The sequence below is a fragment of the Cyrtonyx montezumae genome, unplaced genomic scaffold (assembly GCF_038088225.1).
Source record: "Cyrtonyx montezumae isolate F1298 unplaced genomic scaffold, pur_monq_1.0 scaffold_4, whole genome shotgun sequence".
Classification (NCBI taxonomy): domain Eukaryota; kingdom Metazoa; phylum Chordata; class Aves; order Galliformes; family Odontophoridae; genus Cyrtonyx; species Cyrtonyx montezumae.
Window position 1 is genome coordinate 17,454,015 of NW_027072045.1, and position 17,988 is coordinate 17,472,002.

Below are 17,988 nucleotides of genomic sequence, written 5' to 3' on the forward strand. Positions count from 1 at the left end.
ATGTCGGGTGACGACGCACACGGTTTGTCCTGCTCCCGAGCGCTGTGCATGCCGGGAACTGTAGTGCCGCCGGGGCGTCACGTGACACAGACGTTAGCGGGCCTCGCCGCCGCCAGGCCCCGCCCCGAAACCGACCCGCTTGGGGGCGCCGGAGAGCGGCCCGTGACAGCGCCGTGCTCCGCCTCGCTGCGGGGCAGCGCGTGGCGTTGCTGCGCGGGAGGGTCCTGCGGAGGACGGAAGGAGCGGCTGCCACCGGAGATTTAATCGGTCCCGGGCGATCTGCTCTCGAGATAGCTATGTGGGCTCCCACAGCTGTTCGTAGTGTCACCTGCTACAGTTGCTGTTCTAGGGCCTTTGCAATTACCCAAACGAGGAGTACCCACCCATAATTTCACAGCTTCCTTCCCCACCCACCCCTTTTTTTGTTTTAGTTTTAATGGATGCTTTGAAACTTCCACCCCTTCCATGGGCTCTTACAGCTAATAGAATGAACCCCAGCCTGCGATGCCTGGGGTCCTTTTCCTGACAGTACCACTGTTTGCTCTTTGTTCCATATAAGGCCGTACTGATTTTATGCCACTGAAAACAATATAACATTAATGTATATATAGCAGTAATAAACTATAGCAAATATTACATAGGATATATATAGTACATGAAAATAAAATTACTTTGCAAGGATATTTAATAGTTCACAACCACCAGATGAACTGCTGCCTTTCAACAATTTAAACTGTTGGAATCTAACCCAGAAAATAAGGCAATGAATACAAGAAGTTTGTAATAAAATCTTTTAATTTGTAAGCACGGAAGACTACAGAATCTATCCTTTCTACCAGTGTTGAAGCCTAACTTTGCAACCACAAAGAGTTTCGTGGGTTCATGAAACATTAATAAATCTATAAGCCTCTAATGAAACACTAAAATCACAATAATCCATTTAGTTTCAGTTAAAATTTAAGTAGGAAAATGAATATAATACAAAAGCAATAGCAATTGCGAATTAAGACCACAATCATTCTTAATTATTTTTTTTTAACTATGTGTTTGCTATGAGTAAAAATAAATCATATTTAAAGTTGTATTGGAGTTTCTGGAAGGCTGGAAGAGTGGAATGCAGGATATACAAACATACTGAAACTTTTTGCCCTCTACTCTCTCATACGTATCATAAAAAAGAAGGCAGCAGTGACAGACAAGATGTCTTTTCTTCTCATTTCAGCCTGTTTGTTCTTTTCTGGTATGAAAGTATGATCTGCATTAGTCAGAATTTTGCTGAAGATATGAATGTATCTGTCATTAACATAAAAGAAATCATACAAATCTGCATTTATACAACAAGAATCAATCTAATTATTAGGAGCTGAACCTGTGGAAAGTGGAAAGCAGCAACTTCTGGTAATCAAGTTAGTGTAAAAATTGCAGTTTAATGGCTGTAGCTCTGCTTTACAAAGACAACGTATAGCACAATTATCATACATAGGAGACAAGGTTGAGCCTAAAGATACTAATACACAATAAACACAAGTTGAGTAACAGGGAGCTGGCATTTCACAAGTAATAAAAGCAAGCATGAGAAAGAAAGAAGAATATTTAGTCTAAACAGTGGTTAGGAGGATGATCTTTAGGAATGCATGTACACTGCACTGTGAGAAATATCTTCTTTTTTTCATTTTAAGAAAAGACAAAAAGCGTTACAGAAAAGAAATCCACACAGTAATATGCACATCTGCCAGTATGATTTCAAGAGACTACTAATCCCTACTTATTGATAAAAACAGTTTTTCACTAAACCCTGAAAACAGGTCCATGTTTCATTGTGATATTCACAGAAAATGAATATTTCAAAACTAACTCAATAAATCAGATCAGATGACCTGGATAATTACAGATATGGAGCTTGGCAAATAGAACTGCTGACACTAAAACATGATTAGTTAAGAATTAAGAAAGTTATAATGATGGAGAGAGATAATTATAAGCTTGGGTGAGACTTCTTCAAGGCTTAATAGAACCTATTTTGATTACCAACATGGTATGCATTATATAAGCTGAAATGGGCTAGAGGAGAGTCTCCATATGCAATCACTACTGAAGAAGACCCTAATCTCAGTTTTCTAAGGAAATGTGCCTGATTACAGACTCTATTCTGTAACATAACTGCACTTCAATGTATCACATTTATACAACTTCTCTGATGTATAAAGGTTTGGTTAGGGAATTTACAGTTAGATGCACAGATGGTATGGCTATAAGCATATTCCAGTGGTGATCAAAAACACTTTTTACATCTACATCTTGTTATGAAATGATCACTATTTTAGAGGGGAAATAACCATAGCCTACAGGTTTTTTTTCAGTCTGAGGCCAGATTTCTTCAGAGGCATTTCACAAGGACTGCTCCAAAAGTCCAAAACTCTTATTATGTTGGCCCACAATGTCAGAAGTAGATGTTGGTGGTATGGCAGAAGAATTTGAATCTTCCCACCAATATTCCTTACATTTTGTTGCCCTTGTCACATATGGGAGCAGAGGGGCAGTCTGATAAAATGTTGTCTGATATGAAAGCAGAGGTGTGTCATTGACTTTCTCCATGTGGAAAAAATGGCACCTGTTATTCATCAATGACTGCTGAACCTTTATGGAGATCAAACAATGAAATGGTGGGTGGTGCTCTTTAGCATCTCCACCAGTGTAGATTTTTATGAAGTAGAAAAATAAACTTCTATTAGAAACATAACACGATTGCATTTGGAGTTTAACACTTGTTGCTTCAGTTTTCAACAGAAATAGAAAATTGTTATTTTGCCACATATCCTGAAGACAAATCTTCCTCTATTGGCTTCTTAATGGGAATTTCTGAATAATTTCCACAGTGACTTCAAACCTTAAGTCTAATTGATCTTTTTGACAACAGCTTTTTTTTCCCCTCTATAGCAGATAAGGAAATCAGCACCAGTTGCCTTTAAGCAATTGAGGTCCTATAGGGAAAAAAATTAAACAGCTGGGCTACATTGAAAAAGTTCTTTATTTTGGTAATGGTGTTATATTAAAAATACTTTAAAAACATGCAAAATATATAAAAAAATTTGGATGAGAGTGGTTTCTGGCTATTATATAATTAACTACTCTGTTTCAGTTTATAAGTATATTCCAATAAATATCAGTGCAATAGCACAGCCTCTAAACAAGCTTAGAGGGAGTTCAGTCAGTGAAACAGATGTAAAGTACAGTAGATGTGAGCTTTATTGTGCTTGACACATGAAGATGTGATCTTTCATCATCACAGCTGCACGAGCAGAAGCCCTCACTCTAGACGCAACTACTCCCAGAAGACCACAGTTCTGACAACGTAGTGTGCATACACAGCTTAGGCAAGATGTACAGGGAAAGGTAGTATTTACCAATACCTACTAACACAGCTGAAATAAGCAGGGCACATTAAGGTAGAAAACTCTTTCAGGACCTGAAAAAGGAAAAAACTGCTTGTATGCTTTTGTAGCTTTCACATGATAGGTTGTATCAGCTATCTGGAACTTGTAATAGCAAAAGAGGCGGAAGCATTTCTTCTGCTCCAAATCCCGACTTTTTAATCCCGTGGTTGCTTCAGGAAGAAAGCAGATCTATCATTAAGAGGCAATCACTAGGCAGAGTAAGCCTTCTGCTTGACACAGAAGTATTAACCATTCTCATTCACTGGCAGTGGTTACAGGACAGAATTAAGTCTAAAGATCTCATCACTTACCATTACTACATCCTTACCTTCTCTTTCACATACACTAAGAAATGGGAAAAAAACAACCAGATTACCTCAAACTAGAATCTCATGAGGACAACATTACACTTCATTTTTGCATGATGTACCATGTTGTGTTAAAACTAGGTTCCCACGCAATTCTAAATCCAATCAGTTAATTTAGGCAAAGACTACTGCTTTGCTCTAACCAGGCTTAGTTAACTTGTGAGACATTTCTGCATCTAAACTAAGACCACAGTGTGGGTGTGCTCGATACAGACATGACTACTTTAAATTAGGAAGTTCAGGTACAGACAGGAGCGTCTCTATAGCAGCTCAGACTTCAATGAGAACCAGCAGCTGAATGTCTATCCAAACTCCCTGACACATTTTGCTGACCATATGGAGTACCATGCTGTCATCCTAAGCAGCTAATGTTACCAAAGCCGACAGGTTTAAAGCTGTTATATACATACATCTTCAGTCCCACCTCTGGATACAGGAATAACCTGAGTTCCTGGGCTCTGAACAACAGCAGGGTCCTGAGAAGTGCTTCCAGCTGTGACCTGCCACCTGCAAAGAAGGTGGGGAGAAGTACATGGACTAAAACTGGGCACTACATGTAACAACTTGAGATATTTCTCAGTAATTTTAAGTTTTGAGACTTTGGACAGAGGAAACAAGCTACATATGAAAAAAAGAACACAAACAGGTGTTGTGGGGATTTTTTTTTTTAATTTTCTTCTCTTAAAAATGAATTAAAGCAGCCAGCCACAACCATAGCCTTCCCACTGGCAAGTATACCAACAAGAGGACAAAATATTTCGCCAGAAAGCCGAAGGCCCACCGTCACAGCGGGAGCTTAGGCACCGCAAGCACTCGGATCTCCCGAAGCAGGGCACAGCGGGGCCCGGCGCCGCATCGCTCACGGGCGGCGAGCGGAGGCCACGCGTCTCCCCCAGGACAGCTCCCAAACCTTAATTCTTCTCCCTGCGGGCAGGGAGGGTTTAGACACCCGCTCCGCGACAAGAACTGAAATCTCAGCCATTCAGGGCGGCACCAAACTCAAATTAAGAGGCATCCAATTACCTTTTGTCTCGGCTTTCGCCAGCAGGGAAGCGGCCGGGCCCCGCGCGGTCCTTTGAGGCGGCGAGGCGCTCCCGCTGCCCTTCGCGCCGTCCGCCTCCGCCGGGCGCGGCTCGGGGGCCCACCCGCCGCGACGAGTGTCGCCCCGGCTCCCCGCCCAAACACCCACCCCCTCCGCCGCCTCCGCCTCCTCCCAGAGGCCCCCCGCCCCCTCCCCAACCGCAGCCCCCGCCCCGCCGGCAGCAGAGGCAGTCCGACGCGCCCCCAGGTACGGGCCTCGCGAGGCCCGAAGCGGTGGAATCGACCCCGCCGGGCGAGGAGGGCGGACGGGACCCCGAGGGCGCCGGGGAGGGATTGGCCGGGCGGGGAGGGGAGGCGGGCGGAGAAGATGGCGCCGCCGCCGACCGTACCGCTGAGCTGAGCTGAGCTGAGCTGAGCAGCGACGCGTGCTGAGCGGGGCCGGGCCGGGCGGCGAGGAGAGGCCGGGCACGGGCGGCGGGGCCGGGATATGCGGCAGCGGCTGCTCCCTGAGCTGAGGCGGGCTCTGCTGAGCTGCGCGCGTCCCCAGGCCGCCTCGGCCTCGCAGTTCACCCCTCAGCGCGGCTTTCTCGGGTACGGTGTGCGCGTGCGAGGCGGGGGAGCGGGGCGGAGGGGACGGCGCTGCGTGAAGGAGTGGAGGTCCGTCCGCGTCGCCGGGGACACGTTGTGCGGCCGGGCCGGGCCGGGGACACGTTGTGCGGCCGCAGCAGCCCTGCCTCTGTGGGCAGGGAGGGCGGCCGGGAACGCGGGGCTTTGGAGGAGCCGTGAAGGGAGCGCGGGCGAGCGGCCTGCGTGAGCCCTGCACTGTGCCACCGGTACCGGGTCTGCTGCCCCCGTGGGGCTTTCCTTTGCATGCCGGGTGGGCTTCCTGGTGGTGGTGGTGGTGGTTGTTGTTCGGTCTTTATTTTCCTTTAAAAAAGGAGTTCTAATGTTGCTTTACTTGCCCTGTCCTCCTAAAGCATAAACATCCCAAATGGGGTGAAAATACATTGCTCCGAGTTGCCCGAAGTTGACAGGAAGGAGAAGGCAACTTTGTTTTCTTCCTTCTGTAAGTGCTGCCCTGATGTTACCCTGATGGCCAAAACTATATTTAGCGGTGCAGAAGTAAGATGGCAAAGTAGCTTTTCTTTTCCTTAGGAAAACAAAGGGCTTATGATGACTCATGCTGTCAACTGCTTGTGTGGCACAATTTGGGTGCACCGTTATTGTTTGTAATTGCTGTGTGCACCACGGCGTGAACATACAGTGTGTGTTGGCTGTTGTGGAGGTAATTCACAATGCATGTTTTGAGCCAGTGCTTTTCTGAGGATGTAGTTCCTTCTGGGTTACTTAGAGCATCTGAATGTATGCTTGGACTTTGTTATGTGTGAGTAGGCCTGTTATGTTTTCATGCTGCCTGCAAGTATGAATTAATCATCCATTTAATTGTAAATTAGGATCTACGTAAATAATAAGGAAATGTGAGGGGGCAGAGGAGGCCTAGGACTTCATATAGATTTTATTTTTTTTAGATGGAGAACGTGTGAAACTTAGGAGTCTAGTAACAGATATAATTTAATAATTGAGTATCACGGCTCATTTCCATGTTAGACTTCCTTATCTCTTCTAATCTCTCACGCAACATTGAAGCTAGAGCAGCTAATTTCAACAGAAGAGCAAATTATACCGGTGTTGGTATGTCCCTACAAGTGTCTTTACGTGTGTGTATGACTAGCTAAGTCTCTACGTTCAGGGTTTATCAGGAGTGTCAGTGTTATTCCTTATATTGCATATGACCACAAAAGGGACTCCTTGCTCAGCTTCCTCCAGAGCTCCAGAGAAAGATAGATTGAAGGGGGGAAAAAGTTTCCTTACCTCTAGTGTTTCACTGAGCTGAAAGGTGTTAGTGCATGGTTAGGGGTCACTGCAGGTTGCTCACTGAAGTCATTTACTAAAAATACTGTGAGAGCATTTGGGAAATCATAGAATCCTTCGAGTTGGAAGGGACCTTTACAGGTCATCTAGTCCAACTCCCCTGCAATGAACAGGGACACCACAGCTAGATCAGATTGCCCAGGGCCTGATCCAGCTTTGTCTTGGAAGTCTCCAGGGATGGGGCATCCGCCACATCTCTGGGCAACCTGTTCCAGTGCCTCAGCACCCTCACTGTAAAATACTTTTTCCTTACATTTAACCTAAATATACTCTCTTTAAGCTTGAATATTGGTTTGATTTTTCTAATGTATTATTTCTTTTGTATTGGATGTTTTCATAATGTTGGTCTTTTTAACAAGATAGCAAAAAGGACACTTAGTAACAAGAATGTCTGGAGAGGAATTCATTTAACTATACTGTGCCTACTATTACATATTTGGATACGTGTGGTCTGTAAATGAGTATCATTATGTTCTTGGCTACTCAAGTCAATGAGCTGATTAACTATATCGATGATGCAGGGCTGTATATTCGTGGTCAGGTGATTTTTGTTGAAGCTTGTTCAAAAGTTGATTCACTGTTGCTCTCTATTTAGAAGGCCTGACCTTCTGCAAGTTGTTTTTAGAATGAGTCAGAACTGTATCTTGCCTGAACAACTGAAATGGAAAAAATTGCTCTAAGTTGAAGATTTACTCACAGTGTAACTTGGATTGAATTGTCTAAAATCATAAAAGACAGAACAAAAATAGGTAAACAGTCTGGAATTCCTTTGCTGAAACACACCACAGCACACTGCTCATTGTTACAGCTCTGTTGGTTCTGTTAAAGCTCTAGTGTTAAATAAGCAGTTGTTTTTAACGGGGATTAGAGTACTGTTAATGACACCAAATCCCAAAGTTCTTTGTGGTTTTGTTGGTAGAACAGTTTTTCTTGCCAGTTCTCATATCTTTCCATGTACTTGTGTTGTGCAGTGTAACTAAAGTTTTAGTCTCGTCTATTTTTTTTTTTTGCTTCAGACCTCACAAGTTTTTGAGTTTGAGGGTTTGAGACAGATGGTAGCATGAAGTGTTAGGTGAGTTGGCTTTACAGACAGTCTTGGACAATCTGATGTGTTAGTTGCTGACAAAAGTATGGAATACGCATCCCAATTCATTCTAGAATAAAGCACAGTGGTCTCTCCCATGGCATCCAGTTCTGTGTGTTTTCTGGCACATGCAAGGCTATGCTAACACTGCTACTGCCCTGTAGCTGTGGACCAAGCCCTGTGGTGGGGAGGGGGGGAATGCTGGGGAAGTGTCAGAGCAGGAGGAAGGGCAAAGGGGAACCCTTCTGGCTTGCAGGGATTTGATGCATAATGCAATGAAATGAATTCATATGAATGTTTCTGAAGGAAGTGGGAAGATACACTTAAGAAAAAAAAATTGTTATTCTTTATTGCTATGTCTGAAAGCAGATTGTGTAACATTCTGCCTTTTTGTTTAACTTTTTTTTTTAAACTTTGGAAACTGTAAAATGTTCAAGCGAAGGAATATAATTTTAAGGCACAGAGTTAGCTTTGTGTTATCTTGATCCCATCCTGTTTGACCAAGCCGAGGCTGTTGAAATCAAACATAGTATTTTGCTGTTCCAGTTGCTCCATTAGGGCTGAATCTTACAGGTGAAACTATCATGGTTGTTGATTTTGCCAAGTTCACAATGTGCTATCATCTTATAAATGCTACTAGTAATTGTGTCCAGTTTTACAGTCCCACTGGCAGTGAAAGCTGTAGCAGTCTGAGCCTTATGGATGTAATCTAGAAGCTGCAGAAGCTGGACCTTTCTGGGAAGGAGAGTAAAGAAGGCAGTATCTGTCCTGGCCACTCTCATTTTCTGAGTTGGTTCCAGATGTGGCAAAAAGCTGGAGACTGAGGTTCTGAAAATGCTTTCCTTGTAGCTAGACTTCAGAATTTCTTCAAAATGAACTACTTAACAATGCCTTATAAATTTTCCTCATCCTCAGACTTGCCTGATTTGGCATGATTAGTTATTTTTAAGAACTTGGGAGCACTGATTAAGTCATGGTTTATCTACTTATGCAGTCTGTTTGTGTGTGCAATCAGATTTATTCAGATCAGCATCAGGAACGTGTTGGAATCTGAGAAAGATTCTGTAGTTCTTGACAAGTAAATTCACAGCAGATTGCTGCTGTGGGTTATGGATGTTGAATCATACCAACTGCTTTAATTTCTTAGTGTGTAAAAGAAGGCTTACTAGGTTTGGCTTCTTTTGAACTGTGTAACCTGACAGAGTTACAGTGAGGGTTCTGAAGCATCCTTTATTATGGTAATGGTCAGCTGAGAAGATCTAATTATGTTTGTTGAGATTACTTGCTTTCTGCTGGAATTTTTTATTATATTGGTAGATATTAAAGTATATATATACATATATATATGTACCTTAACGAAAACAGCAGAATGATTTTTAGAGAAAAAACAAAACTGTCCTGATTACAGTTTAGTTTAAAAAATAACTTTAATTGTGGCGTACAGGTGAATCTGTAAGTTGAGAGAGCAGGTCAGTTACTAGTTGGTTTACTGCTCATGTCACTGTTATGAACATAAGGTTGTCAGTGCTGTTAAATGCTGCTGCTATCATGAGGATGGGCAGACATGAAAGGAGAAGGGGTAAAGATCTGTGGAAGAATGGAGATTTATTTTATAATTGCAAGGCAGTCGCTAGCTTGTAACTGAAGAATGTTCATGGAATTCTCCACAGTGCTCAATTCACTGATAAGAATTCACTGCAGGCAAAGTGAGAAAACACGGGGAGTTCTCTTGGCTGTAGTTCTGCAGCCCCAGGCCTCCTGCTGAGGCACTCAGCTCTTCTTTTGCTCCAGGCATTGCCAGCTGAAGAAATCTTTGTGTAAGTCACTAAGGACACTAAACCATGAGGATTAGTAGGTAGAACAGAGGTTTGGGCTCAACAAAGATTTCCCTCTGGTAAGTGGTAGGCAGTGAAGTTTGGAATTAAAAAAAAATTAATATATATATAAAAGTGGATGTACAAATAAAATATGGAACTTCAAGCAGATAAAACATGAATTTGACTGTTACTGCTGTCAGGGTGGAGTTAGAATGCTTGTGTTGCAGTTAGGTAGCATATCAAGTGTAATCAAAACACATGAAATGTGTACTGAAGACCAGGAGCAATGCAGATTTTAGTATATACAAGTGCAAATGTACAGTGAATGTGTTGAAGCTCCCACAGACGTGCATGAAAGAAATTAAGGTTTGGTTGTAAGAAAGTTTCAGGGAACCCCCAAGTTTAAAATCAACTGATGTATGTTGAAAATAAGCATGGAAATCTGTAGTGGTGTTGGCTGTCCTTCATCTGGTTACTTGAAGCCGATGAAGCGTTTATAGCCATGTGTCTGGCTCAGACCTCCCTACCAACGTTTGACTTAAAACATGTGCAGCCTGTTATGACAACAAATCTGAAAAGCGCTTTGGAGTTTGTGCTTTCAGGGTCATATTTTTATTAGTTAGTTACATTCATGCAATGAAGGTTGCTCTCAGGAGTTTCTGTTAATTGGTTTTCAAATATGGTCTTTAATTGTTCAAACACTGAGCTTAGGCTTGACTATGGTGGTTGATTTTTAATTACAATGAGTTTACTAAAATAACTTAGACTAAAATAAGTAGGCAGAATCAGGTATCACTTAATATATCCCACTCCCACTCTGTTGTACTCTGCAGCTGGAAGCTGGCATCCCCGGGGAGCCTCGCTGGGTTTGTGGGACTGCCTGCCTACAACTCATTACAAAAATGGACCCTAAAGAATAGAATACAACTTTACTCCAAACTGCTGTGATGCCTGTTTTGACTTAGACTTTCCTTGTACAAGTGAAGTTGTTTTGATGAGAAGGAAGAATGTCAAAAATTTCCCAGTCATTGAATAGGAACGCAGCTAGTTTGAGGATGAATTTCTTTCCCACTGAATGTCGGCATCCTCCCGTGCTTGCTGTGATGATAGCATAGCGAGTAGATACAGTGCCAGTATTTTAGGACATGCCCTCAGCATGACTTCAGGAATTAAGCTGTTTCTCAAATAAACTAGAAATAAGTAAACAGAAATATATTTTTCTTTTTTTTCTGTTGTCAAAAAGCGGTTGCAAATGAATGGAGCTTACAGCTCACTTAAGAAAATGCCACTGTATAAATATTCTGCCTTAATCTGCATTTTCTTTTCTAGCTATCATGTTATAGTTGTATAGCACCAGAAGGATAGTGCTTTAGCTAGAAGGTATTGGATCTGTATATTTTGTTTTCTTTTGGCACACTGCCTTCCAAATATGATGTGTGGTTCATCTGCTCTTGCTCTCTTGCCTCCATGTGAGTTGTCCACTAGCACAGTTTATGTAGTTTACAAGGAAGTAATTCTGGCTTAATCATGAGAACTTTTGAAGCTAAAGGTTCATAGGTTCATAAGGTTGGAAAGGACCTACAAGATCATCTAGTCCAACCATCCTCCTATCACTGTCCCTACCCAACTACTAAATCAAATCCCTTAGCACCTCATCTAAACGCTTCTTGAACAGCGCTAGGGATGGTGCCTCAGCCACCTCCCTAGGCAGGCCATTCCAGTGCCTGACCACTCTTTCAGAGAAAAAATGTTTCCTCAGGTCTAATCTAAATCTTCCCCGGCGCAACTTGTGGCCATTCCCTCTCGTCCTGTCGTTATTTATCAGGGAGAAGAGGCCCACCCCCTCCTCACCACAACCCCCCTTCAGGAAGTGGTAGAGTGCAATAAGGTCTCCTCTGAGCCTCCTCTTCTCCAGACTGAACAATCCCAGCTCCCTCAGCCGCTCCTCATAAGACTTGTGCTCCAGACCCCTCACCAGTTTTGTTGCCCTTCTCTGAACACGCTCCAGGGCCTCAATGTCCTTGTTGTAGTGAGGGGCCCAAAACTGAACACAGTACTCGAGGTGCGGCCGTACCAGAGCTGAGTACAGGGGGATGATCACCTCCCTGCTCCTGCTGGCTACGCTATTTCTAATACAGGCCAGGATGCTGTTGGCCTTCTTGGCCACCTGGGCACACTGCCGGCTCATGTTAAGCCATGCATCAACCAACACCCCCAGGTCCTTTTCCTCTCTACATTCTTCAAGCCATTCAAGCCATAAAGAGAGTGTTGCATTCACAGTGCCCGTGTAAATAACAGTCAGGAGATACAAGATTAAGTCCTTAGTTTGAAGGCTTAATCACTTGATCTTTTGAGAACTGTAGTTTTTCTGTTCTGAAATTTGACTGCTGAACTGGAGATAGCCCTGAAGGAGGAACAAGCGGGGAATGATCATAAAGTGAGGTGGTGTGCAGCTTCACAAGGCATCAGGTGAAGATTGTAAGGTTCCACGGAAGCTGTGTAATTTGATGAATCACGTTGGGATGATGAGTCATTTGAGCAATCAACATTCTGTGACTCAATGAGATGGTAGAGAATTAAAGAGGTACCACGTGACAAGGAAACTGTGTAGCATATCAAACCTCCCAGATTGGAAATTTCATAGTATTGCTTCATCTTCTGTTTATTAACTGGTATGTTAATGAGGCAGAATGCTTTAACTGAAAGCCAGCTGCTAGTTGTTTGTTAGCAGAGGTGAAATTGGGAGAAAAAGAAATGACTTTGTTCTCCTGTATGCTTATGTTTGTCAGTCCAGTAGAACAGTGTAGGAGTGAAACAGAATTAAGAACAGTTTAGTTACTTCCATCTATAAAATGTAGTGTCAATTCTCCCTTTATAACTTTTGTTCAATGTTTAAATGTAATAGAGTATTTCTACTTCATACTCTGAACTTTGAACAAGGAGATGTTTGTATGTTGGGCATGTGCCTTGTGTGTGTGCTGTTGATGCAAAGAAACAGAAGTTTCCATGCTTTGAGTATTCTCTGGTTGTGAAAGACAGCTGCACCCTAGATACAGGGTTAAGCTAGTAAATGAATGACAGATTTAAATTAGAGTGCAGGCATTTAATTTCAGCATCCAAGTTGGGGGTTAGCTATTACATTTGACTGTACTTTTTTTTTTTTTTTCTTTTGAAGTATGGTTTGAGAACCCTGTTTTCCTAGTGGAAGTATTTCCTCTGAAATGTGCCTTGCAGCATGTTTACAGGTGCTATTCTGTATTGTTCATTATTGGCTCTTGCTTGAGTATTCAGATTCTGATTATTCCTTGATGCTTTCTATGTTCTAGGTTTTTTTAACCTGGATTTTAATTCTTGTTAGTTGCTGTGATTTCTTTCAGTCTATTTGAAGATTACAAATAGTCTTTTTACTTCCAAAAATTTTTCCAAGATCTAATGCCTGCTCTGCACTTTGCTTTCTGATGATGCATCTCCCAGTGTTTATATGTATCTCCTTCCCCCTAAATCCTTCCCTGTAACATCTTTGCTGCAGGTTAAATCTTCATTTTCTTTTTGTGAAACGCTTTCTTTTCCCAGCTATTACTGGAGGCATTATGCTTAGAAACTTTCTATCCTTAATGTGTAGTTAGTAACCAACTCTTTATCAGCTACATTGTCTCCCACGCTGGCACTGTGCTGGCTCGAGTCAGATACTTTTTAGACCATCAATAAAGTCATCAGGACAGTAGCTGCCAGGATCCTTCCCTTTTGAAAGGTGCATGATTTTATCATCCTACTCTTTTTTTTTTTTTTTTATTTAGAATTTTAAACCATGAATAAAATATATAATTAGGTTCAGTTTTTCCTTCTATACCACCTGGTAACATTGGGTATGCAGTTGGTTTGATTCCACAAGTTAGTTACAATGACTGGATTATTGTAACAACCTATTGAAAGCAGTACATTCCTTCATGTACTGCACCCTATATAGTCTAAAAGCTTGCATCTAGTCTTAAAATTGGGGTAGTTTCTTAATCAGTATAACATGAAAATGGAAGAAGTACTGTAAAACCCTTTGTCACAAATGTGGTAATGCCAGAACTATACAAACATTTCTCATGGCTCATGTGTGTTGTGGAGGGGCGTTAGGTACAGGTATATACCACCTTATTTTATTCTGCTTGCCTCAAAGCATTAGTCTCCCATTTCCTTATTAGTGGGTGGAATGGCTTTTTCTGCTGGTTTGCTTTAGCATTCAGTCCAGCACTTCCTATCCTTTTAGGCCAATTTTATGAGTTTTGTGCAGAACTAAACTCCTTGCTGTCTCTATCACCCACCGCGTATTCTCTAACGTAATTGTTAATCTATGAACAGGTCTTAAGTAAAAACAGTAAGTAAAATCTCTTTTATTTTCCTTAAGTCTTCAGAAGGAGACAAATAACAAAATGAGCAATCGTGCTATTAAGAGAATAACAAATGAAATTATCAAATCACCTGAGGATAAGCGAGAATATCGTGGACTGGAATTGGCAAATGGCATTAAAGCACTTCTCATTAGTGACCCCACCACGGATAAGTCTTCAGCAGCGCTCGATGTGCACATAGGTATCTAATGCAATTTGTGTTCATTAAATATTTATTGTATCATTAAAATCCTTTAAGTTGTGTATGTTAATTGCAAATAAACTGGCAAGAATAACGTCTAATTGGTAGCCTGGTCTTTTGCTGTAATTTGGAGCTTAATTCTTTGACAAGTTAAGTTGAAAATTGTGAGAGTTAATTGAATTCTCTTGGTATACTGTGTTTACTCAAGTGTAGAAATATGTCTTTTAATGAGTAAGTTTCATGTTATGAAAGCTGTTTTGTAAGCAGGAAAGGGGCGGGTGTGAGTACAATTATTTCAGATGGCTCCATCTGTCACATCAGACTTCTTTTTTTCTTGTTAAACTGTTGATGAGTTGAGGTGAGAAGGTGCTGTAGTGCTGGAGGAGGTGGGGAGGCACGCCCTAACTGCAGTGATGCTTAAGTTGTGAACAGAAATGGAAGGGGAAGATGGTATCTCTGAAGCTGTGGAAGCTTTCTCTTTTATTGGAGATAAACATACTTCTACAGTGTGATGCATGCGCATATTACCTAAGCATCTTTACTCATCCTCTTGCAGTATTTACAATTGGGAGCTTTCTGCCATTGATGTTAGGATAGAAGTAGCAGAGTAACTTTGTAAACTTCTAGCACAAATCATTGCCTAGTTCAGAAGATCCCAAATCTGGTTTTCTTGGATACTATGACAGTAGTAATCCACTATGTCCTGTTCCTGCACGTGTCTCTGACATAATCAGATGTCTCTGTTGTCTTCACCTCTGTTCACCCATTGCACATTGTTGTAAGGTCCACAGCAGGATTGGCAGATTCAAACTTCCCACTTCTGCCTTGCATTTCAGGAAGCCTTTGTTGTCATTTAATGTCTGCCTTCTCACTTCCTAGCTGACTGCCAATAGCTGCTTGTGTCCTGGAAATTAATCACAGGTTATTACTCATCCTGTAAACCACAGGAGAAACACCTCCTTAATTGTGGCTGTCAATTGCTGCCTTTTAATGCAATGCAGTTATTAAAATCATACTATAGGAGACAGAACACTGTGATCTGCCAGGTCTATGCAGATTATGAATCACGAGCTTCAATTTAATCTTATTTCTTTGAAAAGCATCCAATGCAGACTGATCCGGGTAGGCAATTTGAGACACTAATTGGTTCAGTTACTCATTTTAAATTTCCTTTTTTAAGATAGATTTTAGTTGACTGTAGCTGCCAAGTATCTACTTAAAACTACAGAATTTGTATAATTGACTTAGGCAACATACTGTGATAGGAAGAACTTTAAAAGACTGAAAGTTTTATTATTACTTTTTATCAATGTTTTTATGACTTTCCTTTTGCAGGGTCTTTGTCTGATCCACCCAACATTGCTGGACTTAGTCATTTTTGTGAACATATGCTGTTTCTGGGAACCAAGAAATACCCAAAAGAGAATGAATATAGTCAGTTTCTTAGTGAGCATGCAGGGAGCTCCAATGCTTTCACCAGTGGAGAGCATACAAACTATTACTTTGATGTGTCACATGAACATCTAGAAGGTGCATTGGACAGGTAAACACACTTCTATTTAAATTATTGCTGCTGTTTGAAATGACGTAAGAGTTCTTTGTCATAGTTTTATCACTATGTTATTAAAAGGTTGAGAGCATTGTCTTTTGTTAAAACTGATACTGGTTGACTTCAATTTAAAAAAAATTTGTTCTTTTTTTTTTCTCCAGCTAGCAGACTTCTTCACCAAGGGAGAATTTTTAAAGTCCAGTGGTTGTATTTATACTGAATATTTTAAAAAATGTGAGACACAGAATGTGATCATGAGCTTATGCATTATGCAAATACTTTAATTGTATGATCGAATGCTTTGCATGCCTCAAACCTCACTTCTTTGATAACGTAAATATGAAGGCTAGAAATAAAATTGGATGTATTTAGTAAAGGGAAATGTCTGAAGCCTCTGCTTTTTGTGGGAGAGATGAGAATTAGAAGGGCACGTAGTCAGTGAGATGAAGAATGGATTTTTCCCTTTGTGGGATCCCTTGCTAATGCCAGAGAATTCTTGTGTTGATGATCAAGTTGTTCACACTCATCATTAAGACTGAGAAATTTGCTCTCTTGGTCTCAAGGTTTGTTCCTTGTCTCCTCGATATCTGACAAAATTGATTTGATTCACAAGATTAAGAATGTCTTGCAGCTAAACTTCTGTACTGTAGAAGTTTTCAATGTATGATTTGTGATTTAAGGTTGATTCTTACTGCATAAAGTAGTGTGTGTTGTAGTTTGCATTCATAGGTAAAGAAATGGAGAACTAATGAATCAGTGTCAAAACTGTTACGGAATTTGGGAATTCTGCACTAAAAAGTAATCGGTTATTTTCAGGAGGGATACTTTGTATCGTAAATAAATGTAATGGAAAGTACTTTTGACTTGATTTGAACATTTTCTATTTAGATTTGCCCAGTTTTTCCTGTGCCCTTTGTTTGATGAAAGCTGCAAAGATAGGGAAGTGAATGCTGTTGATTCTGAGCATGAAAAGAACCTGATGAATGATGCTTGGAGGTTGTTTCAATTGGAGAAGGCTACTGGGAATCCCAATCATCCCTTCAGTAAATTTGGAACAGGTTTGTTGGAAAATTATTATTCGCCCATTGGAGTTGTGTAGTGTATGCAGTGTTGTTGTTTATATGAAGTTGATTAAGACTGGATTGAAACAATTCTGTTTTTTTCTGCTCCATACATGTTTATTGTGGTGCTTTATTACATTTTCCATGTGGTAGACCAAACCAAGCTAGACAAAAGCATGCAAAACAAGAGTGATACAAGACTTGCTTGACAGTGACAAGGCATTCTTTATGATTTTGGTAATTACTGCAGTGGATGCTGTTTTCCAGTGATTTGATTTGTAAGTCTTTGTGCATGGCAGTGTGAATAGACTGAGTTTAAGTTGTTGTTAGTCGCATTCTTTTTGCTAAGTAGTATTCTGTTAAGACTGGTAAAATCAGAAAGATTAGCTAAGTCACTTGACAGTTACTGAATAAGAACATGAAAAGAAAGTATGAAGCATAAAATGCAGCAGCAAATGTCTGGGTAAATTATTATTGGACAAATCCCAATCCTGTGGCTGATGGTGTTTTTCAGTCTTGATTAATCACAGAATGCTCAGTAATGAAAACTCAAAAACCTCAATTTAAAAAGCATTAAAGTAACAGAACATGGTTACTGTTAAAACCAAAGCTATTTGGCGCTTTGGCAAAGTTTAATTGGAGTTTTCACTGAAGTTATTTTATACATGAGTTGCGGGTTTATGTTGAAGCTGTCATAGTACCATTAGTTTGGGCATTACACTATTAACAGTGAATGTTTTTTGTGGCTGGGTTCATTTGCTGAGTGAAGAGTTGATGAAATATCTACAGTAGGGAGCTCAGAGAGCAGGTAATTAACTGTTAGGACTGGCTCCTTCCTTTGTCTTAAGAAAAATATTTTTACACTTGATGAAGGATATAGTTGAAGGGCTGGTAGCCAGCTGCTACAAGAGTGTATCGTGCTCTGTTTTCCAATGAGGAGAGGCTGTTTTAAACAGGAGGAGTTTAAACTGTATTCCCCAAACAAATGAATTGGAAAGCAAGCCTTGGAAATTTCAGGCGAGTATCCAAAGTACATTCTGTAATCTCAGAGGGGTGGAATTTGGCCTTCCTGAATCAGCAAATAAAGTTTTCGCTTTTACTTAAGAATTTTTTTTTTCATT

General features: G+C 41.1%; 1 protein-coding gene across 4 annotated transcripts in view; it reads left to right on the forward strand.

The window, feature by feature from the left end:
• The first annotated feature begins 5,027 nt into the window (after positions 1-5,027).
• Positions 5,028-17,988, forward strand: part of IDE (insulin degrading enzyme) — a 52,832-nt gene continuing 39,871 nt past the window's right edge. For 2 of the 4 annotated variants that reach the window (XM_065746718.1, XM_065746719.1), the window contains exons 1-4: positions 5,207-5,434; positions 14,073-14,257; positions 15,593-15,800; positions 16,695-16,864. In XM_065746718.1, the coding sequence (XP_065602790.1) occupies positions 5,331-5,434; positions 14,073-14,257; positions 15,593-15,800; positions 16,695-16,864 (667 nt within the window). In that variant the 5' untranslated portion in view covers positions 5,207-5,330. Of the gene's footprint in view, positions 5,091-5,206; positions 5,435-5,789; positions 5,910-14,072; positions 14,258-15,592; positions 15,801-16,694; positions 16,865-17,988 lie in introns of those variants that run through there. The other 2 variants (XM_065746720.1, XM_065746721.1) reach the window with 2 other exon arrangements.